Genomic DNA, 25,821 nt, shown 5'->3' with positions numbered 1-25,821 from the left:
GACAAGATTTTCTCTGAAGAAAATTAACTCCTCTTTCTCCTGAAAAATGTATTTCTACTTGATACAGCTTTATCTGAGGGAAACACTCTAGCCCCTCACCCCTATCCCCTCAAGTTTTAGGGTAACACCTGGGACCCTACTACTTGAGGCAGAACTTAACTTTCTCTACTTAATGTAGTCACAAACAATGCTGTTCCTAGGTCAAATTATGCAAAGATGACATTTAAAAAGTACTTTGACAAAACCATCGCTGGTACCCAAAGAAGTCTGAGAGCCAGTCATGAGTTCAGATTTATTGAGTAATGTCAGCACTACTGTAGCTGGTTTTACATTTCATTTTGTGAAGTAACGCTGATCTTTTGCTGATTCTCATTAAAACACACAAAGATCACTGTAAAACAACATTGGCACATACACGTCACAGTGTTTGCATGATAGCCAGGGGGGTTAGTTTACAGCAGGCCATCGAATTGTTTCATCGTATCAGATCAAAGACACAGTATGCATTCAAACGGTCTCTGTAAATACCAGCAAGTTGCTTACAGTGAAACACCTCTGTAGGTGCCATTTACATACAGCTTTGGCCTTTGCGTGCAGGGAAGGATATAAAGTATCCAAAACCATCAGTGATCCACTTCAGGCTATCCATCAGGCGTACTGTCCAGTTACAGCCCCACATATCTTTCTTTCTGTTTGGGAGAAGCGTCCAAGACAACATCTTTTTGGACAACTGCTGCAATGCTAGGAGAGTTTAGCATGAACTAGAATGTACTATATACTTTAAATAAAAATAAGGATATTTTAGAAATATTTGCAACTGAGTGATTAACCAAAAAATACTGGGCTCAATATTTATGATTAGCGATAAATACAAATTACTTAATGTTTGCACATCAATTTAAGTAGACTAACGTCGCCTGATAAAGTCTGATTAAGAACTGTAAAGCAGCACATTAATTTCAACATGAAGTATTTGCATACAGCCCATTCACATCCGTTATTAAACAAGCTAATGCAAAAACAATAATACACTCCCTTTGGACAGCGGGGAGATTGCTAAACTTTCTTCCCCAAAGATCCGATTAAAACTACTTGTGAAGCCATTCCAAACCTCCAAGTTAGAGTTGCTACAGGCATCCTTCTTGGCTGCCAGTTCAGCTCTGTCCTTGGGAACGTGACACTGTCACTAACGACGACCGTGTTGTCTCCTCGCCACAAGCCAGCTGATCTGCAATGTTAACTTCCCCGAAGGAAATGAATAGCATGCTACTTGTGAAGACACACAAGGTAACGCAGCTGGTTACGTCAGAAGAACGTTGTATCTGCTGAAAAGGCACCTGCAAGCCGAAAGTCTTCCTTCGTCAGGACGCTGTACATGCGCTGGGGCAATGGTTTGGAGTAAGGGGCAGGGCGGGGGACGGTTGTGCGTAAAATCACCTCGCGACCCGTGGGCGGTGGGAAATCTGAAACGGCCCCCATGTTGAGTCTTCGCTCCTCTGATGAACCCGATCTCCTCAATTCTTCATCAAGTGGAGGCACTGCAGAAACCTTAAATAAGAGCAGAGGTATAATTACAGGGCAAGCTGTTTCTTAACATTAGGATTCAGAAAATACTTCGTAAGGGGAACAGAGGAAGATTAGAAATGGTAAACACATCAAAAGGCTTTATGTGTACACAGAGCAAGACACTAATGGGATGTCAAGAAATAAACCGCGTGCAATCAAATGGAAGAACCTTCATGTGCGGATGGTGAAGCTCGGCCTAAGCTCCTGCTTTTTTGGCAGTGTGAAGCGAGGGTTTTGACCAGACGAAACGCCCCCCGCTCAAAGCAGGGCTCCCTCCCTCAGCTCTCTGTGGCTACACGAGGCCAAGCCAGCCTCCTTTTAAAAATAACCAGCGCCACTCCTGGAGTCTTGACAAAAAGTCACCTGCCTTTTCAAACTCAAAATACTACTTCCATATGTGCTTTTCACGGCCAGAGAGAGGCTTGCCGAAATGGCACTGCAGAGCAAGCGAGACGCTGTGCGATCTCCATCAATGCTCATTGCCTCAGAGCCAGTAAGCAGCAACACTGAAGTCAATACTGGAAGAAGGGGTGGCATGCTCCAAGCAGCCCAATAAACACTGCCTAATAACATACATACATACACATACACACACACACACACACACACCCCCCAATACCCTATAGGGTCCTAATTTAAGTGTACACAACTCAAGCTTATCAGTGTCACCGAGGCATGGCACAACTCACTGGACGACCCTCGTGGCCCCCCTCAGCTGCCCCACTGCACCTCTGCTCCCACCCCTCTCCCCCCCGCACTCCCCAGGAGCAGGGACCCGGCACCGCTCGGCTCTGCAGCCTGGGCTGTAGGAGAAGTCACCAGGGACAAGTGCCACTTGTTCCCACAAGAACAGTTCTAGGAAACCAACAGAGAGGACGCTCCCTGTGCTACACTTCTTCACGCAGTTACCCCAGTTCTTCCCCAAACCCCTCTGTGTCTCTGTCCCAAAAGTTCAGTAGTTTCAGTAAGTACTGGTGTCTAGGATTGTGACTTTCAGGTACTGCCCATCTCTACCAAACCCCCCAAAACATCTGGCTGTTCAATAAACAAAACACAGTGATGGCAACAGAGAAGAATATAAAGGCAAGGCCACATATTTCAGCATCAGAAAACGTTAATATTCACTTGAAGAAAGAGGGTTTGTTTGTTTTGGTTTGGGGTTTTGTTGTTGTTGTTTTGTGGTTTTTTTTAAAGATTTCTCTCTCTTTTCACTACTTGTTAGGCTCTAAAAATAAAGTCTGTGAATGAGGAAAAACCATTCTGGAAACACGAAATTATTTTTATGCTTAACATGTGAACAACAGTACAAAGTAAATCAGGCTGCTGTACTATATCTACCAAAAGGTTCAACTCTATGCAGCTAGGGAAGATGAGTGGGAAACGAGGGACAAAGTTGGTTACCTCATCAGAAGATTCAGTCAGCTTGGAAAGGGATGAGAAAAGAACCAGTGATGAAAGATAGAAACAAAGGCAAGTCAGAGGTGACTTACAAGAGTTTAGAAGGAGATCGTAGGTTTAAGAGACATCATGCACTCTACTTCCAAGAACATGCATTTGCTATCATAATTTTCCTGAGAAAACTTTGATAATATAACAACACATTTTACACAACTCACGGAGAGGAGTCCAGGTTCAAAAGGTAATGAACAAGGAAGTCATTCAACTTCTATTTACCAAACAGCTCTCTACATTCATGACAGATTAAACACAAGGGGTTTTTTGTAGCAAGTTAGCTCCTGTCCCACTAAGAAGTCTTAATTAACAGTGACCAGCTACTAGTGGGAAGTATCTGTAACCTAGCTTCAGTTACTGATGTTTCAAAAGAAACAAAACCCTCGAAATTTACATACATCTTTATCAAACATTAACGCTAGAAACTCTTATTCAGCTTTACAAACATAATGCCTCAATATTAAAAAGGCAAGCGCATACACTTACAGGGCACAATCTTAGGCTTTACAGGGAAGTCCGCAAGTAAGGCTGGTTAACATGTTGAGATTTGCAACTAGATTTCCCTAGAGACTAGAAGGATAAAATAAATGTTCTGATTTTCATTTCTCAGAATAACCACGGTCTGTTTTCAGAATGGTCCTTTTTATGCTGAGTTGCAAAATACAGATTATTATGAAAGCATCCACACCTTCAAAGTGTTTAATACCCAATCACAACATTTTTACAGCAATGATTTCCAAATGGGATTTCAGGCTCTAAGATGTCTGCAATACTACGCTACCTCGTTATTATCACTGTAGTTAAATTTTAGTTAGATAATTTGATGCTATGAACAGGTATAATTCTGGCACAAACTGAAGGCTGACTGCAGTCCAAGAAGTTTGGAAATCAATACTTTAAGGCTAATTATTACAAAGACTGCTTAAGAGAAAAAGGGAATATTTATACCAATATAGACTGGGGAAGGGTTTCCAGAAAACAGATGCAACACTGGCAGTAAGTAAACTGAATGTAGAGTTGTACTGAAAAAGAACTGAAACTTCCTAAGCACGCTCGTTTCCACAGAAGAAATCTCAAGTTTTCCAAGTATAAGCCTCAGTCTAAAAAGGTACTCCTTCTAAAATATTTAATATTATGACGTGTTTCTCTACATTCCTATGTGAAACAATCAACACACTTGATTGTTCTTGCTGTGATGTTGCATATATTGTGTAACCTGAATAAAGCAGAAATTTGTGCCATAAGAGCATTACTGATGTTACCATTTGAAGTAAATCAGACATTAATGACACCTCTATCTACCCAGCTGGCTTTAATTGTTTAACATCCCAGGTCACTTACTCTTCTTTTGCCTTGCAAGGTTCTGTTATTGCCAAAATCATGTTGAACATCACAAAAAAAAAAAAATCTTAAGCACATTTATGACAATACATGTATATCTGCAGACAAAATAAACTGGCATCATATGATAAGTCGTTGCCTCATACTGCTTAAATTAGAAGTGTCTCCAAGCAATCAAGAGCTCTCTCTTACCCTCTGAGCATTCACAAACAGCTTATGAATAATGCTACCAGCAGGTCCTCTTCCTGCACCAATAACTGACACTTCTGGCTGCTCCAGGAGACAGTTTACGAATCTGGTGGTACAAATTGAAAAGAAAAAAGGCATGTTTAATTCTCAGCTGTATCCAGTTTGCTAATCTAAAAGCAGAATTGTTTCCTGTGAGGAGGTCTCCACCTAGCATCACTTGCACAGAGTGAGAACTGGCAGACCCTCTCAAGAGTCCTCCGTTCTAAAAGTTTAAGGAAAAAAACCCTGAGGCTTCTCAGCATCCCACTCAAACACTATCATCACCTTTTCATCCTTTTACTCCTTTCCCTCTACCCTAAAGACGAAGCCCCCCCTTAGCCCCAGTTGTTCCCTCCTACCTTGTCGCTCTTTCTTTCACGCTAATACAAGCAGCTGTTCTTTCACAGATAGCGTAGGTCAAAACTAAGCTGAACACAGCAGCCTCCCACGTAAGGTCAGGAAAGGCAGAATTATATAGCTGTTTGTGTTGCAACTCCGGCAGCAGGGCCAATTAACACCTAGGTTGCAATTCAGCCTCTGAAAGGACTACTTCTCTCAATTAACTATAAATGGACCCCAGGCTCCTCATGCAGATATATAAATTCAACATGAAAAGCCTTCATGGTGTCAGCCGCACCACAGTTACAAGTAGTAACAACACGACAATTTTTTGAGCACAAAGATATTGCTTTGGTCAGACATCACTCCTCTGAACTCCCAACAGGTACTACAAAAATGTCATCTCTCCCTCTCAGCACAGCAGCAAGAAGTTAACGTGGGGTTTTTTAACATTACATATTAGTCATCTTAAGCAATAAGTAAATAATCTGACAGCAGGTAGTGAAGCAATGAAACATTCCTTGTTGCTTCTCACTCATACAGTTGCTCAGTAATATGTTTCAAATTAGTAAGGAGACTAGAATAAGAAAATGTAACTTCGGGGGGGGTATTTCATTCCACATTAGTTATAGAAAATACTAAATTCCTAGTCCTTCTAATTTTACCTCTATTGTAACAAAGTTCATCAAATATACCTTTTACATACACGAAAAAATAAATTAAATCCCCAGTACTGTCAAGATAAAAACAAATTCCATTAAAATAATCTGTATCATATGTTTTCAAACAGATGGTTACTTAGACGAGCATTTAGGGTACCCACATATAACATCTCTAGGTAGCCTAGGGATAGGGACACCTAATGTTTATAGCTACTAAATATGATTCCTTAGTATTTCTGTATTATCACCACTTCCATCTGTCCTAAATTTTGAAACTACAAAAAAAGGGCATCAGAGGAAAAAACAAAACAACACGGGGGGCTGGGGGTGGGGAGGGCACAGGGAATCATCAGTCACCTTTGCAGATCTTCTTTCTCCTCCTCATTTTCACATTTCTCTACCCCAAATTTTGCTTTCAGAGACCTGGCCCTGGCGATGATAGCTTCCACACTCATAATCTGAGCAATGATTTCCTGCAGGAGTTTAATACAAGTGAAAATCAAACAGATGTTCTTTTAGCACTCCCATGGACAGTGTAAAAGTCTATTAGGTTTTCAGCCCCAGCCAGTACAAAAACCTTACTTCCAACTTCTTGTCCTCTGGATTGGGGAATCGTAGAACTTTACTGGAATGGGATATTATCTGCTTAATAATCTTCTTAACTGAAGATATATCTTCTAGTGCTTCTATTAGGAGGAAAAGAAACAAAGAAGTTGTAATTATTGCATCAGTGTTCACCCTAAAATATCTTAATAATTTATTAAACATTATTTACCTTCTTCCTTTACCTTGAGTACAGCTGCATGGATGATGCAAGGCAAGAGATGCCTTGCAAGGTCAGCTGGTTTCTGAACTGCAAGGTAATGAAGCACCTATAACATTAAAAAATTTCATTTATTAGTGATTGTCATGATTTAACCCCAGCCAGCAACTAAGCACCACACAGCCGCTCTCTCACTCCTCCCCCCTCCCAGTGGGATGGGAAGGAGAATCAGGAAAAAAGGCAAAACTCGTGGATTGAGATAAGAATGGTTTAACAACTAAAGTATAAGACTAACAATAATACTAATGAAATATTATAATAATAATTGTAATGAAAAGGAATATAACAAAAAAAGGAAAAAAAAAAAGGAAAGAAAGAAAGAAAACTCAAGGAAAAAAAAAACAGTGATGCACAATGCAATGGGTCACCACCCGCTGACTGATGCCTGAGCAGCGATCTGACCCTCCTGGCCAATGCCCCCATTTATATACTGAGCATGACATTCTATGGTATGGAATACCCCTTTGGCTAGTTCGGGTCAGCTGCCCCGGCTGTGCTCCCTCCCAGCTTCTTGCACACCTGCTTGCTGGCAGAGCACGGGAAACTGAAAAATCCTTAACTTAGTGTAAGCACTGCTCAGCAACAACTAAAACATCAGTGTGTTATCAACATTATTCTCACACTAAATCCAAAACACAGCACTGTACCGGTTACTAAGAAAATTAACTCTATCCCAGCCGAAACCAGGACAGTGATCAAAACTACTTCCCAAAGACAAGGTTAACTACGAAAGATGAGCACCTACATTGAAGAATTCACAAGAAAGGAGCACCGTTGCAAGACAGGACTCAATAGGTAGTTTTACATGAATCCTCAGTGATTGCTTACAGTCCCAACAGGTTAGAATGAAACTAGAAGTAATTATGTTTTAGGAACACTTTCATTTCCTAACACATACATGCAGATAAAAATCTGTTTTATTTACCAATAATTCAAAGAAGTACCTAAGTAATACAGCTTGTGAAGTTACATCCCACACACTAATTATTTTAGATACTTCAAAAACACTGTTGTATGGCAGCAAGAATTTCCGATTAACCCTAAGCCACATACAAAACAGTTTAATAACTCCAAGAATATAGTGCAACAACATGTTAATGTTTAAATCTTGCAGGAGGAAGAAGAAAGGGCTGCTATAAGCATTACAGATCAGCCTATCACTAGCCACAGAGCTTTTTACCTTCTCTGCCTCTCTAGTATCATCGAAGAGTCTCTTCTGCCTCCGGGCTGGGACTGGTTTTGCTGTCTCCCAGGCCTCTACCCACATGTTGCTAGGAATCTTCATTCGGGCACTCAGCTCGCCCTTAATTACTATATTCCCCTTTTCATCAACCACTTCCTCTTCGATGTAATCCCGAGGCGAGTACCACCTCACAAAATCCTCCAGACAACAGCCAGGATTAGCTGCCTGGAATGAAAAGGAGACAAAATTTGTGCCTGAAAAATCCTACAAAAACATGATAACCTGGGTAGGAAGGCAATATGGTTTAGTGGGTAGAGCATAGGCTAGGAGCCAAAACTCAGGGAATTCTGTTCACAGTCGGCAAACTGTACACTAGAAAAGAAACCTGGGAGGGTGAGGGAACAAAGCATAAACCAAGACAATGGCAAGGGGTAAAACTTACACCACCAACAAAACCAAAAGAAACCTTCTTATCACCCCAAAACAGTACATTCATCAGTTATTTCAGGGAAGCTCAAAATTATACTGTTAAGTCAAGCTTCTATCTGGTACCTGATACATGCAATAAATATGAATTTTCATTAATGTTATGTACAAGCTTATACCGTTAAAGACTTAGTTGAAAAACAGCCCAAGCCTAAAAGAATCACTGGGCTGCATAAATATGCTTTCAGCACTTACTTTCCATCTTCTAACACTCCAGTAACAAAGCTCACCTTTCCTTCTTCCTTTAAAAAGGAACTTAAAAAAATCTCCCCCAAACAAAAACAACTTCATTTTTCATAGATGCAATATCAACACAAATAAATACATCCATAGGTCTAGAACGTAAAAGGAAACCCAGTTTTCTATTCAATGTACCTATCAAGAGTGCACTTCCACTTCAAATTATGGTTCTATATTCTTGAGTTTTTAGATCACTTGCACCATAGAAATAAAACTGCTACATACATCTAATATGACATGAGTCACTACTAATAAACTGATATTGATATGTTATAAATACTCTTACTCTACAGTACATCTGTATCCTTTTACTACCAAGTAACATTGCAATAATTAAAAAAAAAATATATATATAGCTATTTCGTGACAGAATCTCCAATCTTTTTAGAGTTTTGAGATCCTTTGTTGACAGCAGTGTATGTGTTCTTAGCTCCCTCTGCAGAGCTCAGAAAAGAAATGGAACAAATTACCCAAAACCACAGCTAGTCCAGTCCCAATTTGATGAACAGCTGCATAGGACTTCTAAATAGTGATAACTTATCCTTCCTATAAAGAACAAAAGATCTTCAACTACCTCCCCAAAGTCCAAATACAGAATTGTGAACGTGTTAACACATTCTTTTTTCTTTACGCCACCTTTACATTTTATCCATTTGCAGTCTGATTAAAGGTGCACTTACAAAATAGTGGAAAGTACAGGTGAAAGAGACACTAAATGAAAGCTACAAGATGGTGGGAGGGAGAGACATGTAAATTTGATTCAGGACTTTGACGCTCAGTTTTCTTCTGACATCATTCTGTATGGGCTTGTCTGAGTTTTAATTCCCAATTTATCAACTGTATGTTTTGGGAGTTTTTTCCCCTCCCACAGACATTGTGCAAATTTACTGGAACGTTCCAGCACAACAGACTGGATAGTCATAGATTTTGAAACGTTTTACAAGTTTTATCAATAGGTTTTCATTTTCAACTTTAAACTATTTTGAAACTGTGTAGTGGAGGGGAAAAAAAAAAAAAAAAAAAAAAAAGAAAGAGTCAGAAAAACCTTCAAAATTGTTCAACACAAGCAAGAGGGATAGTTTAATTAAGAAGAAAGCAGTCTCACAGAATTCTTCAAGTAGTACTACCTTAAAAGACTCCATATCTGAGAGCAAGCAGGCACTCTGCATGCGTGCCCGAAGATGAGCACCTTCTGCTGATGTCCCTAGTTTTGCCAGTACCTCAGACTGTTCTTCCAGCAAATCTTCCGTCATGGGTGCTGGTTCCTGCAACATGGAAAAAGACAAGTTTACAAATAGCCTCTCCTAGACTTAGCCCTTATTAAGGAAGAAGGAGTGTAAAGCTTCCCGTCACCGAAAGTTCATTCTACTTTATTTGTACTCAAAGGAAATAATCATAACTTTCTACTGTTTAAACTATTTAGCCTAATGCTCTGCATCTGAAGACAACACTAACAAAAAGAAACTAAAAAGAAAAAAAACTGAGAATGAAGTAACAATATAAGGATATATTGTTAAAATGACAAAATCCAGATGAAGTCCAGGAAATGTTTGACTGATACTATTTTGTTGAGATAGATGAAAATCCACCTGAAGCAATGTAGAATTTTTGCCATCAATACTGTCAGCACATAATTAATTGACAACGTTTTGCCTGACTATGCTCTGCTCATACCTTTTACCCACGCAAAGCAATATTCATTAAAAATAATTTCTCTCAAGTGCATGAAAAGTACTTTATTCTTCACGCATCGCTGATTTCAAACTACTTCCTGTGACACCACTGCTTCCTATTTCATCCCTCATCACTCTGCAAGAAAGTCTGCGTCAGATAACATTTCTAGTAGTTTGATGATAAACCTGCTTTAGATAATGCCTTTTAGATATGAGTTGAGAATTGTTTCGGTTTTTGGTTTTTTTTTTTTTTAAAAAGTAGCAGCAAAACTGATCCAGTACTCTGGTCAGTCAGCTAGAAATCTTCATGGTGGAAGGACCACAGCAGTTCCTACTTTACAGGAAAGAAAGTAAAGAGGGGATGGAAGATGCCTCAAGAGCTGGAAATAAAAAGAAACCCAAATTTAAGGTAGGCAAGACAGCTTAATTCTTGTTTAAAAAAATTTGTTTTGAGTGAAATTTGGTAAGGAAACCCATTCTCAAATAAAACAAAGAGCATGTGAGATTTCAGTTTAACAGCCTCATCAAGGTTTAAAAATGGAAAACAAGGTCTTAGGGCAAAAATACTTAGCAATTTTAACAACAGATAAGGCTATAACCTGCAAACTATACACAATTTCACAATCCTAGGTATGAGCCATATTGCATGAGAGTCGTATTGCACATCTGGCTCAGCTCTTGCTATCTAACCTGTGTTATTGGAATGTAGAGAGGCTCTCCTGGATGCAGCAGCGTCAGCTTTCCATGTGGATGCAGACGACCTTCTGGTTTTAAGTTTACAGGCTCTTTGTTGCCTTCTTTTGCTCCTCCTTTCTTTCCATTTTCCTGCCCATTTCCTTTAAGATCTTCTGTGTCACTTAGACATTCAAAAAATTCCTCTTCACTGTCACTCCACGATTCCCAAGACTTGCCAACTTCTTTTTCCTTATCAGGGTTATCTCCAGAGTGGTCTGCTCCTTTTCCAGTATCACCAGAAGTACCACCAGGTGAACGATCAGACACGCTCCCCCTTTTCCCCTCATCTCTTGCTTTCTTTCTTTCTATGCAACAATTTAACATCTAACAAGTCAAAGGAAAAAAAAATTGTTTAGCAATTGCTTCTCTTACGGAAACAACATCACAGAAAAACTTGGAGAGTCACCAAAAATCTCTTATAATTCTAAAAGATAATAATTCCATTGAACTTGTTGCTATAACAAAGATTTTTCCCAAGAAATGAAGTCCAGACCCAATAAGATAAGCACAACTAAATCTACAAAAACAATATATTTAGCTAATAATTGCTATACTTTTGACAGTTTCCTTAGGAGAAAAATCATTCTTAAATTTGGGATATTTACCTGAAGTTTCTGATGCAGTAAACAGCATCTCAGATCTGGAGGGCCATTAGCTAATCTAACAAAAGGTAGAAGTGTAACCATTATCAATTATAAAGTTGAATCTTTCACACACATGTGGTCTTAAATCATATGAAATCCAAAAGAGGGGCAAATATCCACATTGAACCCACCCCCACCATTTCAACTATGCAGCTCTTCTATGGTCTCAGAAGACAAGCTAGTGACTGAACAAGCCCAGAAGTTAAACTACATTTATTTCCTAGAGGTCATTTCTGGAGCTCAGAGATCATTCACACTAGTACAAAACAGACACACCCTGTATTTCCTGGTCAGTTTTCCATTTGGATGTTAAAAGGGTAACTGTTTTCAAACAAAACTTAAGCACCTTTGACTTTACTTTTAAAACTGCAGTGATACAGTAGAGTGATCTCTATATATTTCAAGCTCGCTTTTATTTGTTAGCGTAACCATTTGAAAGTACAAACTAGTGAATAAATGGCCAGTCCATCCCATTTAAAAAAAAAAAAGGATCTATTTTTGCTCTACCTCATCTTGACAGAGCCCTTCATTTGGTCTGCAACAAGCTCTGCTGCAGCAGACATAACCTGGAAGGGGTTGGAATACTTGAGACAGCATTAGCTGCCTGAAAAGGCTATTACACCAGCAGGAACTTGGAACAGCTCCCTTAGAAAAGTGGCGAAACTACACCACAAAGCAAAGGTGTTTCTCCCTATATCAGCTCCTTCATTTTTATCTAATGATAAACTGGAAGCCAAGCATTCACATAAGCTTTTCCCCTCCCCCCCCGCCCTCATTCACACAGTGGAGTGCTTTTTAACTTGAGCTTCCTCCAGGCATCTTGAAGTTTTCAAAGGAGGGCACAGATGCTTTTCCCTGCTCCCTACCCTTTCTTGCTTTAAGGAAGCAGGGTAATAAAAATAGAGGATAGTATTTGCAATTTAAAAAAAAAAAACAACAATATGTTTCAAAGTCATAATGAACTCACTCTGTTCCTGAAACAAACAATATTTTCTATGACAAAGCAACAACAACAACAACATCATCTTACCCTGGAATAAGGTAGTTGTTCTCCCATCTGTAGCGCATTTCTAAGACAAATTCTTGCCAAAGATGTGCCACTCCTTTTACTCCTCCGTGGTAGAAGTTTATCATACAAAGACATAAAGCTAGTTTGTACGTCAGACTATCAGAAGGAGCAGATTTAAACTGACTGAAGAGATTCTACATAAGAAATAAAAGAAAGCAGGACATACAGGAACAATGGCATTTTTTCCAAAACCATATCATCTCTTTCCTGTTTGACAATACAAGTGGCTAAATAACATTTTAAGCCTGTAAGTATAAGCTACAAAAAAATTACAGTCTTTGAAAGAAAGAAAAGGAAAAAAAAACAAAAAACCCCAACAACAACCAAAACCAAACAAATAAACAAAAAAAATCACTATTTCTACCTGGAGATTCCACAAAGGTAACTTCACCTTTCCAAAAATTATCTGTTACAAGACATAGGGCAACCACAGTAAAGTTTGTATGAACACACACTCAAAATTGCTTTCTCTCTCTTATGAGTGTCAGTCAGTAAAACTTACATAATCTTCATTCTCTGTAGGAGGATTGTTTCCTGCTGAAGTGCTAGTTCTGCTTTCAAATCCATCTGCAAGTTTGTCAGCAGCATCAGGAAATAAGAACTTCAAGAAAGAAAAAAAAAAATCCAAACTTGCATCAGTATGGTTTTTTCTGCTTTTCCCACTTTTTCCCTAAAGCTACTGCTGGTTACATACTAGCAATCCCTATAATTAAAACTGTTAGCAGAGTTCAGAGTTCATTTTCAGTCTACTTATATTGTACAGACTTGTGACAACTTAGGCTGTTTCAAAAAGCTGATAAATGCAATTCAAATAATGGAACTGACATCAGAGACCTTTATTTATAGTTCTGACAAACTATAAACCAAATGCATCAGTGGAAGCATGAAATACACGTTTTATATGCATTTAACGTGCATAGACAGCTTGCTTACCAGAAGAATAGTGTTCAGAACTTCATTGTTTAAAGGCGATTCATCTACACCTCTGTGTTTGCGAATTTTTTTCTTTGCACTGTGAACCATATTTGTGACTGACAGTTTATGGATTGGGACTGGTGCTGGCTCTGTGAGTTTCGACAAAGCATGGGTAATATCAGCAACTTCTATAAAATAAAATAAAAATAATTAAAACAAAACCAAAAAACCCACAAGACCATCTCTTAAAAAAGTTCACCTGTCATATTCAGCCTGTTTATCTTGTATTGACTTTTAACACCCCATTAACCAAAGCTACACCCCTATGCCGTCAGGTTCCACACATTATATTCATTGTTCTTAGCCACACAGATAAAGCAGCAGAACCAGGTCACAAAGGAGTCACAGACTGTCCTTGATTTATTTTACTGAATGAAGTCTAGACCGGGTTGGCTGTAGATAGTGCCTGCCACCTACTGTAGTAACACTGCATACCTGCAGACAGTTACAGGCAGAGTATCAGCAAAAAGCCTGCTGACAAGCCAGTATTTAAACTTTGTTTATACACGAAACCAATGAATATATTGTCAACAACAAAGACTGTTCAAGCGTACCCTAGAGCTTTAGATAAGCCTTAAATAAATTCAATATTAATCACTATATGTATGACCTTACATGGTGTAAGCACAATTCTGTTTTAGAGTCCTCAGGTATACTCCTCCAATCAAAAGATTTTTTCCAGAGTTGTTGCTGTTAAACTTTAGAACCTCTCTTACAATAAAATGAATTAACATTGTTAAAAAGAAGGCAGACAATTTTAAGTGAATAATTACCAGCAGCCTGAAAAACCTCATCTTGGCAAACATTTCAAGAAAATTAGAGATGAGGAGGGCTAAAGAGACTGTATGTCAAGCACTAAGAGTAATACATACCCTACTCGGCCTAACACCTTTTTAAGCTAACTAGCGAGCTCCTTCAAAACTAAGACCAAGTATAACCAAAGAAAATACATTGATACAGGCCATATTTGGAGGGAAGAAAAGGTGACAAGGCAGGAAAGACGGGAATGTTCACCATATACAGCAAGAAAAGCAAAAGAAAGGGACAGAGACATCAAAAAGATGTCAGTATCTATACTGTTGGAATAAAGTCTGACCTGTTGGTCAGATAATTTTGGTTTCTTTTGTTGTTTTTGTTTGGTGGTTTTGAGGGGTTTTTTTGGAGGATGACAGCAAAGCCTCTCAAACAGATTAAAGACTCTTTAGCTGTTAAAACATGTACTACATAGTACTTCAAAAAGCAGAAAAAAGTGGAAAAAATACATTAAAAGATGCAGACAAATCTGTTTGATGTTTGCTCAAAACCAATTCTTGTACACACTAGTCAAATTTTAAACTCTTGTTTTCCAGTGGGGAAAAAAAAAAAAAACAACTATAACAGAGGCGATTATCCTCTGGGACTTTGGGAGCTAAGCTCGCCTAGAATTCATGAGAAATTATACCATGTAGCACTAACCAGAAAATTCCTAGGAGTATTACAGAAAACGCCTAAAAATTAAAACCAAATAACACAAATCATCAAGATTTTAGTTTTACCTTTTCCTTCCTCTTCAAATGCAGACCTTCCAAGTATCTCATCAGTTGATTCCTTCCGACGGCAAAGCTTGAAGAATTCAGTAAGAAAGTCACCTATAAGAGAAACAAAGTTTCTGAACAACTACTCAATTAAAATCTCACTGAACAATAAGCTAACTCTCAAAGTGATGCCTAAGGGACAGCAAATTTTATCTTTTCATCTGAAAAAACATGAAAATTTGTTCTGAAGCACAAGTATCTTTAAACCACGTAATTAAAGCTGAGGAAAATGCACATCTAGATGGCTATCAGCCACCTCTCCAGAGCACAGTTCTGCATGCAGTTTAATCCACTCCTTCACCTAAAGCAAGATGAAACTTCTGCAGCTTGTTAATTTTTTTTAGTTTTGAAGCCCTTTTCCCCACAAGCTAAAAGGCGAGGATGGACAATAGTACAGCTCTCCAGGCATACCCATCCTGCCTGTCAGATGGATTGATTCAACTAAGGAAATGGATATATGCAGAAGGCACTTAATAAAATTCAAAGATTCTAGGAAATCTAAATTTTCACAGAACACACAGAGTAAATGCTTATTCTCTGGAACCTGGTGAAGTAAAAACAGCAATGAAGTTCATGGTACACAGACACAGAATAACCTACAACAGTAACTTACATTTTTGCAAAGCTTGTGTTATCGGAAAAGAAGCCCAAAATATTGTCCACTCAAAAAAATAAGGGGAGTGAGGAAACAGAGGTCATCAGGTAATCAACAATTCAATCCTAACTTCACAACTTAATATCTTAAAAGCCGTAAGAGAAAATAGGGAATTCTGATGTCTTACCCAATAGACACTGAGGGTTATCTGCTTTTCTGACTCTCACGGACCACTGGGGTGCTTGAATAGGATCCAGGTCACTTAAAAAAAACCAAAACAAAAAAAATGTCATGCTGTCACCATAAGTATGCACGAGATGAGTATGAGTTTTTGGGAGAGGGATGTCACTCAGTTAATTCTTTCTGCTTTCCACATTCCATTATCATCTTTCCCAAGAAATATGCAATACACAAGACTTAAGTCTAGCATGAGAATAAGCCCAAAAATGGAGGTGTGTGTTCTGTTGAGATTACGATACAACGATATTTTCCTCACAGAGAAACACCTTTCAAAAGAAGTTGTTTTCCCAAATGAGATGTTCTATCAACCGACTTTAGCATTCCTCAAAATGGTTTCTCCTTCACACACAAAGCCACACACAACGTTTTAGATGTCACTAAAATGCAGTAGTTAACAAATAAAGTACACTTCCAGATATTTGCAATTCAGGCAAAATACTTACGAATAAACATCATTGTCGACAATTATACCTTCCGTTAGGTGAGGCCATGTGGTAGCTAGATGAAGCTCACTGAAACAAAACAAGATTTAAATCTTTCAGTGCCAGTACAAAGTGTTCTCTCCATCATAGTTAAGATCTTGACAGCTATTTGTGATAGTTCATACTTAAGTCCCTCTATGTATTTTGCAGCTACATCCAGAAATCTGCATGTTTTCCAATGAGTTTTCCGGCTGCATACATTCTATTGATTATTCTACAGCATGTCACCCAATATTGCACTAAACTTTACTAGCACCTGGCATACAAGACTCTCTCACAACTCCTCTCTACAAAAGGAGAGATTATGCATTGTATTCTAGGTATCCAGGTACAGAGGAAAGAACAACTTTCATGAATTGCCTACAGCATTAAACACTAATACATTAAAATGATTCCTAGATTTGCTGAGTGGTGATGGGGTGTTCAGAAGTGGACATAGAGAGATTGTAATAACTCAGTTTACAGACCCTCTCAATTTAAGTCGTCTACAAATGTCAAAATAAAAGATGAGAGCGAGTCCAACACTTGAATAAAGGTACACCATTTTTAAAGTTTATCTCCAGTTAAGGTATATTTCAACATAATAGTTTCAGAGATAAATGGAGTACTCCAGAAGTTTATGGTGAAAGATTTATGAGCTAGAACTCTGAATATCATTAGACAATTTTGCAAATGGTCTTATTTGCTATTAGACCATTACTTTTCACAGATGTTTCTTATGTACTTGAATAACTAAATATCTGTTAGGGACATACTAAGTGATAGGCAGGCAAAGCTAAGATTTGAAATAACATACCTTTAAGTACTCCATTAAGGAAGTTATAAAACACAGTTTTCTGAACTCTTATCTTACCTAATAGGATCCTCACAGGCACCAAATGGTAACTTCCCAAACTCAAGGCCTCCAACTTCTCCCCCAACTAGAGCATCTATATCTGAAGACAGATCAATACATTTTCCATACAGAATTTATGGAATATTTTAAGAAGCATATCATCTTAATTTCACAGTAAAAAGACTGTAGCATGTCAGATGACCAGAGAATAGCTGAGCAGCTAAGGTGACAGAGCTATGAAAATGCAATCCTAGCATACAGTCAAAGTAATTGTTTCCAGCAGAAACTGGGAAGTAATCATGCAATAGGACATTCAAAAAGACAGATAAAATTCTTGTAATCCGTGTTGAGGGAAGGTTACTCCCTTCATACAGGCAAAGATGATAGCTATAAAGGCAGCCTTAAAGAGCCGATGTTGACACAAGAACAAACAGACACAAATTTGCCATAAAATTATTTAGGCAGGAAATCAGTTCCAAGCAGAAAAGGAAGACTCCAGAAGAGCAACTCTGCAGAGTAAAAACCCAACTACTTTTTAATAAAATTGTCAACCTTTTTAAAGAGTGATATGTTATGTCTCCTACAGTTAAAGACTTAACCCAATGATCTGGGAGATTCCTTGTAATCCCAGGTACTTAAAGATGCCTTCCAGCATCCTCAGCCACTTCGCATGTTATATCCTTCAAATATATAAACCAAAAGTTGACAGCCTTCACTGAATAAAAATTTAAACCAGTAATAATGTATTGTAATGCCATTATAATAATGCTATTATAGCATCTGATCCTTAATTTTAAAGGCATCTGGCAAACTGTTTACATACAAAACAAGTGAGGTATTAGAACAGATAAAATATTTGGATAACTTAATTACATAATTTCTTCTTCAGAGAAGATAAAAGACACATTTAAATTCTTTGGTTTTATTTGAGAAGGGCTAATTGAGTGAAGGTAATACAGTACAGGTCTAGTTCTTCACAATGAACATAAAACCAGAACTGCATGTAGCAACAGCAGTAAAAATGATGTTGTCCATCTCCAGTTTCTACAATACACTATGCTACTAGCTCCCTTAACCAGAATCCTCTAAAAGAGTAGAATTTATTCCAACTGCTCTGTCCTGGTTTCGGCTAGGACAGAGTTAATTTTCTTCCTAGTAGCTGGTATAGTGCTGTGTTTTGGATTTAGTAGGAAAATAATGTTGATAACATACTGATGCTTTTAGTTGTTGCTAAGTAGTGTTTATACTAAGTCAAGGATTTTTCAGCTTCTCGTGCCCAGCCAGCAAGAAGGCTGGAGGGGCACAAGAAGTTGGGAGGGGACACAGCCAGGACAGCTGACCCAAACTGGCCAAAGGAATATTCCGTACCATATGACATCATGCCCAGTATATAAACTGGGAGGGGGGATCGCGGCTCGGGAACTAACTGGGCATCGGTCAACGAGTGGTGAGCAATTGCATTGTGCACCACTTGCTTTGTATAGTTTAATTCTTTTAGTATTACTATTGTCATATTATTATTATTATCATTATCATTGTTTTTCATTCCTTTCTGTCCTATTAAACTGTCTTTATCTCAACTCACAAGGTTTTTTTTTCCTGATTCTCTCCCCATCCCAGGGGTGGGGGGGCAGTGAGTGAGCGGCTGCGGGGTGCTTAGCTGCCGGCTGGGGTTAAACCACGACATGCTCAAATCAAGAGATATGATCAGAGTGGTACAACTCATTCATCACAAACCAGGGATCCTGACTTAGTGAATAACTATAGCAAGGCAGAGACTACAGAAAACACTGACTTCTGTGTCTGCAGAAATAATAAAAAACAAAATCTGTAGAACTAGCTTCCCAAGCTCTTTAGGTAAACTTGGTTTACCTACAAAGAGAAACTATCACTTAAAACAGCACTGATTTTCTCTGACCCTAAAGAGCAGGATTCTCTTCAAACATATTTCAACATTCCTCAGGTACAAAGAATACAGGATCAACTTCACTACAGACTTCTTCAAAACATACCTTTGATTAGTGTAAGAATTTTTTTTTTTTTTTTAAAGCAAAAGAAAGCCAAACAATTAGGTAACCAGACCAAGGTCACACAGGTTCTGTCTCTCTAAGCATGCCCTAAATACTTTAACCTTGTTACGTAGAACTACTACCAAGTCAAGAATAGAACTTGGGCATTTTAAGTGCTCCACCACCTTGTGCCTAAAATACCACATCACTAATAAAATGTATTTTAAGAAGAACTAACATCTACCTTTTTCCTATAGATTTGTTTACCTTTGAGCCAGGAGAAGTTTATAATTTATTTTCTGATGCTACCTATATAGAAATAGGTCTGCTAAAAAACAAATCCTTGATACCCAAGGAAGAAAGCGTTACCACCAAGCAAGCATATGAGAGTTCATTGTGAGAGTACCAAGCGAGCAAACTCAGTTTTTCCTAAATAGCATCACTATGGCATAAACTTATCAAATCTGGTGTATGTACTTTAGATTCAAGACTATACATTACTTTTCCCCTTTTTTCCCCTCATGTAAGGCTACTATAATAAAAGGCTCAATCAGAAATTTTTCCTGCATGAAAAAAAATAAATAAATCAACTGCTTGGCTTATTTAGCAGTGTGTAAACAACAACAAAAATCCAAACTTTTACTTCAAGTGAGGTCCCTATAATATTTTCTCCTTTTCCTATTGTTAATACACTTAAATAGTGAAGTATTAAAATCAGTTACTTTACGGAAATAATTGACAAATACTCCTGTGAAGTATTAGGACCTACTAGAACCTGAGTCCAAATGTTTCCCTAAGGAATTCAGGGCAGAATTCTTTACAGATGCACAGTCAGTCACCCTTTTCTCTCCAAACAGATACTACCATTTTAGAAGTATCACTATATCTCTAAATGCTAATAAAAAAGCATATTTCTAGGCACAGCCCTAACCAAAACACCTGTCACAACCAGAAGCCACAGACATGATTTCAGAGCAGCTTTAAGCTTGCTAGCCTATTGCAGGGAGTGGGATGGTACTCAGTTGTAACTGAAGCCTTTCCTAGTGATGCAGAAAATGTTTTAATTCTTCTGGCAAGATACACAAACCTTTTTTTTTTTTTTTTTTTTTTTTTATCATTGACTGTTTTATCTTAAAGCAAGTTACAATGAGGACACAAATAACCTACCTGGCGGCTGCTGTGGCCAGAAATACTGCTGCCAGTCTTGAAGCACATATGTAAGCCGAATAGCCATGCTAACCGGAGGCAGTGGTGTTAAAGGGCATCCCTTGAAAATATTAGAGAAAAAAATTCAATGTAAAGAGTACATCCTCTCAAACATGCCAGGCCTTGAACATAAATTAGTTATGACAGCTTGTATTACAGCTAATTTTATCAGAACTGCAACACCCCAAGAATTACTAGTAAAGCCATTGCTCAACAAGACACTCACAGGTAAAACAAAGAACATAAGCTTTCTAAAATGCATGAGACATTCATATGCTCCATTTAACTGGTAATTCAGAAGTAACTCTGACCCAGAATGTGTTAGATTTTCATTAAGGATTTTTTTTCCTCAGTGTTTTGATGAGATTACTGACTACCAATATTAGCTGTGAAGTGTTGCAGTCAGCCATACCACTTCATAACCAAGCAGTCCACTCAGACTCCTCACATTTCATCATGTTGTTCTTGACTCTTAACTTAGCTTGGGGAGCTACAAAGGATCAGAATAAAAACCCACCCCAACCCTCTCTTCTCCTTTTAAATAGCAAAACAGAGTTTGTTTTGGGGAGGGGGAAAAGAGCATTTTTACAAGGAGACTGTAAAAGACACATTCTTTCACACACCAGGGGAAAATAAAAATGGAAGAAGGTGGTAACACTGAGGAACAAAATCCATACCAATTTCCACTCTCTATCACTACATACTGGCGATATCTGGAAAAAAGACTTCATTGGTATCAGCAGTGTAAGCCTCATCTTTACAAAAAAAAAAAGTGAATCTACAAGCAACCAGGTAATAAAATAATTAATCTTAAAATACTAAGATTATTATATATATTATTTATATATATATAAAGATAATTATTCTTAATATCAGTTATATACATTCAGATGCACTTACAATCTTGGATTTGAAAATATCCAGTAATCCTGATAAATGAGTATACTGATTTGGCACTTTGCGAAGATGAACCATTTCAAAGTCAGTTCGAACTCCTGGACCCTGACATTCTCCAACATACATTCGTCGCCATTTATGATGTATTTGCACAAATAGTGGTACCTGACTATAAAACATGAATATGTCGGATTATTTAAAATGTCATGCTGTCTTGTAGTCTTTAAAACTAGCTAAATATTTTAACATAGTTTCATATTCTTTAGAATATATTTTCTCTTAGTGGAACACAGTTTAAAATGCTTAATAGGAATCAAAGAAAAATACTGTTAACTTCACCATTAAATGGAATGCCTAACAAATTGTCATGTCATAAGCATAGCCCTATCCATGACTTCAGTTATCTAATTTTCAGTCTAAATACTTTTTGAGGAAGATTAGAAAATTACTGTTACCACACACGGGGAAGAAATCCTCTTCCAAAAGTTATATTTTGTATACCAGTTATTCCAACAACTTCTAGCAGCTTTTAAAAGCCTTTAAGGTTTTTAAACAATAATGAATATAAAAAAAAAACAACCATTGAATCAATCTTTTTAAAGTTTCCATGGGAAATTTTTTTTTAAATCCTTCTGTAACAATATTACGGTACGAATACAACAAACTCTGATTGTATTTTGCTAACAATTTAATACTTTTTCCTCACAATACCAGTATGCTGAGGTTTTACCTGGACATGGAAAAAGGTTTATGCTTTCACCTACCAGCCAGTGTTCCCCAATGCAATGGAAATGGAACTCAGCAAAAGGTTACATTTGGATTCACTAAGAACTGCATCATTATTTGCAGCCGGAGCAATAACAACAAACTCACGTAAGCCATACCTTGAGAGAGAGAGAAAAAAAGAGCGCATTTCTGGTTTTTAGCAAGCCAGCTGAAACATAGAATTTTCAGAAATACTGTAACCTGAATAACCTGATTGTCACCAACAGACTGTGGAATCTGTTATTTTGATGCGAGTACCTCTTTCAGAGAGGTCAAGAACTGAGTGGGCATGGAGTGCTGCAGATTCTCAAATCACAAACTACCAGAGCTTAACAGCATTCAAACACTGTACTCAAAATAATGTGAGGACTTCCAGGTCTATCAGTCCTGAGTTTTTTACTTTATGTTAATAACAACTGTAACTATTTATACATAAAAACAATCTCTCTAGAACAATGCTATAATGTGCTAAAGATTTGCATTACTAGGAATATGGTTGTTGTTGTTTCTTAAGGTGCTGCAGCTTTCCTTTTTAAGAATGCATCTAAATATTACAAATATAAAAGCTTGGTTAGTCTACAAAATTCAGAAAAAAAAATATGGGGGGGGGGGGGGGAAGTAAAGATAGGCCCATTATGGTGGGCTTTTTTTGCACTCCTTTCCTGTGTCCAGTACAAAGAATCATTTCACTTAAGCTTTAACTCTTGATGGAAAAAAAAATATACAAGTGATTGTGCCAGCATCAAAGATTTTTCAATTGCTGTGCTTATTTGTATTAAAGACGACAGACGGCATACATACCATCTTACCAGACAGTGAGCTCTAGGAGGAAAGTCATTGTTCATACACAGCAAGTCCTGCATAGGCAGAGGAAGGGCATCTGTGAAAAAAATTGATACATAAGAGCATGAGCATCCATTCAGCTAACTTACAATTTACTTATATTAGCAATTTTTTGAATGCAAAGCATACTAAAAGCAGAAATGTCAGACCACACCCATCAGATCCCAGAAAATTTCACACAGAAGCAAATCAATGCACTGTGAATTCCACGTTCTGAAATTGTCTTTTGTCATATCCTTACAGGCATGTAAGAGAACTATCAGCTACCTTCTACCAGTTCTTCTTTCCCATCTTTGTCACTGGGTTCTTGTACAAGATAATGGTGGGTAATTGAGAATTTGAAGTCTGCAAATGAAATTTCATCTGATTTCTCCTCCCATGCTCCTGTGGTGTATACACCCTGCATACAAGAAAAGATATTAGTTGATCACATAAATTTACATTAACATTCTTAAGCCTTAAAAAGTATACTGCCTACATGATCTATAATATTTATTCATCTTTTTCTACTGCTAAATATTTATTCTTAAATAGCTAACCATGGTTTAATTTCAAAAAAACAATAATCAAAGCACGTCATTATAAATGTAGCTGAATGCTAAAATCCATGTTGCCAATAATCATGTTCATTTCAAGGACCAGATATGCCCGAGAAGTCTTCAGAATTATATGGCAATAAAGATGCAGATATATCCTCTCATATGCAACTACACATCTTAAGCATATGCACCCTCAACTTTGCCCAAAGACAGAAGTTTCCCACTTGGGATTTTATCTATATCTATACCATTCTATGCAAATACTACTTTAATATTTACTTCAAATATGCTTTCACTGATAAATTATTTTGTATCTATAATTTGCAAAACTTCTGTGTGTAAGGATAATTAATTTTTAAACAAAAATACAGCGTAGGAAAGTTTCTAGGAAAAAAATCAACATCACTGTACAGAAATGTATGCTGCTACTAAAACAAAGCAACTTGGACAACCCTTTGATCTGTAAAGGGTATCTTCTCACTAGAAATCAAGAAGAGAGGTCCGGTCTAGAAAAGAAGACATGTAGGAATATACCGACAGCTAAGGTTGAAAACTAGTCAATTAGATAACATACGTTTTTGTTCTGAATACTCTGTACTCTGACTAAAATTAAGAATCATAAAATTCCTCTGGGAACACAGCAGCCATTCCATCCAGACCAGCCTAATTTATTTGCACTAGTATGCAGAAGAGCTCAGCAATTTCCTCTGCATTTTACAGGACTGAGAAAGCACTACAAAGGCTCTAATTAGACTTTGAAAAAAATCTCTCCGATTATGAAACATACTGAGTCACAAGCAGTACTATGCAAACTTCAACCATAAGTATGTGAGGCTTGACAAAGGCACAAGACAGGGGAAAAAGAAACTCCTTAAGAATTTAGAACAGCTTCGACCATGTTTCCAGATTCAAAACTGGGAATAAAAAAAATCACTAGGCCCTCTACGAAGATCCAACTTTATCAGGGAAATAGCCTGTTTGGCAGTCAGCCCACCAATAAATTTACAGCAACTGTTTGTCAAATTGCCACTTTTACAAGCTAAATTCCCCAATACAAATCGTTATCTGCCACACCTAAGAAAAGAGCAATACACGTAACATACATGTCTATTACTAGCTAGTAACTCAAATTCTAAAAGAAAATTCAGAAGCAGTAACTGACCTTTTCTAGAGGTTTGCCTGAAGAAATCCCAATAAGTTTCCAGTCATTCAATACTTCTTCTATTTTTGAAATAAATCTATGAGGGAGGGAAAAAGGCATTAATATTTGCTGAACACTAAGCCTGTACTATAATTCAGTTCCCTAAAGGCAGGCAATATGTTGTCCTACTATGGAATTCCTTAAAAAAAAACCCAAGTATCACAATAAAAACAGAACAATTGCTTCCTTGTACAAATAAAATGGTCCTCCTATGTTTAAATTTCAGATGATAGTTACTTTTAGCAACTGCTAAGAGCATTGTTCACAGATAAATAAGCATATGACACAAAATTATAAACTAAACTCAGATTTAAAATGCAGCGCTTAGAATTTGCCTCCTGTCATAGACATTGTCACTGGAAAAAGCATTTTAAAAAATAATACATTAAGAATGCAAGAGCATTCTTCACCTGAAATTTTCTTGCACGTTGTTCTACTAACTTTCAAAGGCTTCAGCCATAGAATGACTATTTTAATAATCAGGCAGCTACTTAAAAAACACATAAGCCTTCTAGATGTTTATTCTAATCCCTTGCAAACAGATATTAAACCAGATTTTTCACCAAGTTCAGAAACAGCTTGACTAGATCCTCTTAGCCAACTCATCAGTTGTGGCCTGAGCCTCCGCCGCAGGGACACGCCGGTAACGCCAGAACAGCCGGGACGAGGCTCCAGGTGCCACCGACGCTACCGGCCAACGCGGCCTCCCGGCTGGCGAGGTCAGCCGCAGAGCAGGGACCCGGCTCCCCTCAGCAGGAGCGGGCCGGGGCAGACACGGCAGAGCCCCCGTGATCCCCCCGCGGCGGCTGCGGTGAGGGGAGCAGGACCGGCGGCAGCACCTACCTCTCCCACTCGGAGGCCGTAGTGAAGTCCGTGATCTCAAACACCTCCGACTCGGGCTGCGGGGAGAGAGTGGGAGAAGCAGTGAGCGGGGAGACCGCCGCGACCCCGGCGGAGAGCGCAGGGGAGGAGAGGGGGAAACACTCACTTCGCTATCCGCCGCCATCTTGCGCCGCTGACGGGACGCCCCCCCGGCCGCAGAGGCTCACGGGAAAGTGGCGGGGGGCGGTACGAGCCGCCTCTGGCCGGGGACGTCTGTCGTCTCCTCACGGACCGTCGTGGCCGCCCTTCCTCGCAGCCCGGCTCCCCGCCGCGGCAACGGAGCCGCCCCGTCCCCCGGGCGCCCTTCCCTGCAGCCCTCCGTGGGAGGGGACACTCA

At 38.4% G+C, this 25,821-nt stretch overlaps 1 protein-coding gene across 2 annotated transcripts; it reads right to left on the bottom strand.

The window, feature by feature from the left end:
• Positions 1-268: 268 nt before the first annotated feature.
• On the bottom strand, positions 269-25,619 carry RAB3GAP1 (RAB3 GTPase activating protein catalytic subunit 1). Of its 2 annotated transcripts, XM_050900196.1 has the most exons (25): positions 25,591-25,619; positions 25,446-25,501; positions 24,564-24,639; positions 23,130-23,262; positions 22,821-22,899; positions 22,019-22,138; positions 21,258-21,423; positions 20,319-20,418; positions 17,161-17,242; positions 16,269-16,337; positions 15,773-15,846; positions 14,952-15,044; positions 13,375-13,544; positions 12,944-13,042; positions 12,403-12,575; positions 11,334-11,388; positions 10,684-11,052; positions 9,448-9,585; positions 7,592-7,819; positions 6,364-6,460; positions 6,171-6,274; positions 5,946-6,061; positions 4,552-4,654; positions 2,968-2,988; positions 269-1,548 (listed from the first exon to the last, which is right to left on the bottom strand). In XM_050900196.1, the coding sequence occupies exons 1-25, from the start codon at positions 25,606-25,608 to the stop codon at positions 1,306-1,308; spliced, it is 2,982 nt and encodes a 993-aa protein (XP_050756153.1). In that variant the 5' UTR covers positions 25,609-25,619; the 3' UTR covers positions 269-1,305. The 2 variants fall into 2 exon arrangements, with proteins under 2 accessions (XP_050756153.1, XP_050756152.1); XM_050900195.1 differs by lacking the exon at positions 2,968-2,988.
• Positions 25,620-25,821: the final 202 nt, after the last annotated feature.

The sequence above is a fragment of the Gymnogyps californianus genome, chromosome 7, assembly GCF_018139145.2.
Source record: "Gymnogyps californianus isolate 813 chromosome 7, ASM1813914v2, whole genome shotgun sequence".
NCBI classification, from domain to species: Eukaryota; Metazoa; Chordata; class Aves; order Accipitriformes; family Cathartidae; genus Gymnogyps; species Gymnogyps californianus.
Note: the sequence above shows the minus strand (reverse complement) of the source record. Positions and strands in the feature narration are given on the sequence as shown.

What these genes read in the sequence shown, in the direction of transcription:
- RAB3GAP1 (XM_050900196.1), bottom strand. An exon ending in TTCTGAACACTATTCTTCTG is followed by an intron (nt 13,043 to 13,374) that starts GTAAGCAAGCTG and finishes TCTTTCTTGAAG; the next exon opens with TTCTTATTTCCTGATGCTGC. An exon ending in TGTTTGTGAATGCTCAGAGG is followed by an intron (nt 2,989 to 4,551) that starts GTAAGAGAGAGC and finishes TCCCTTTCCAAG; the next exon opens with CTGACTGAATCTTCTGATGA.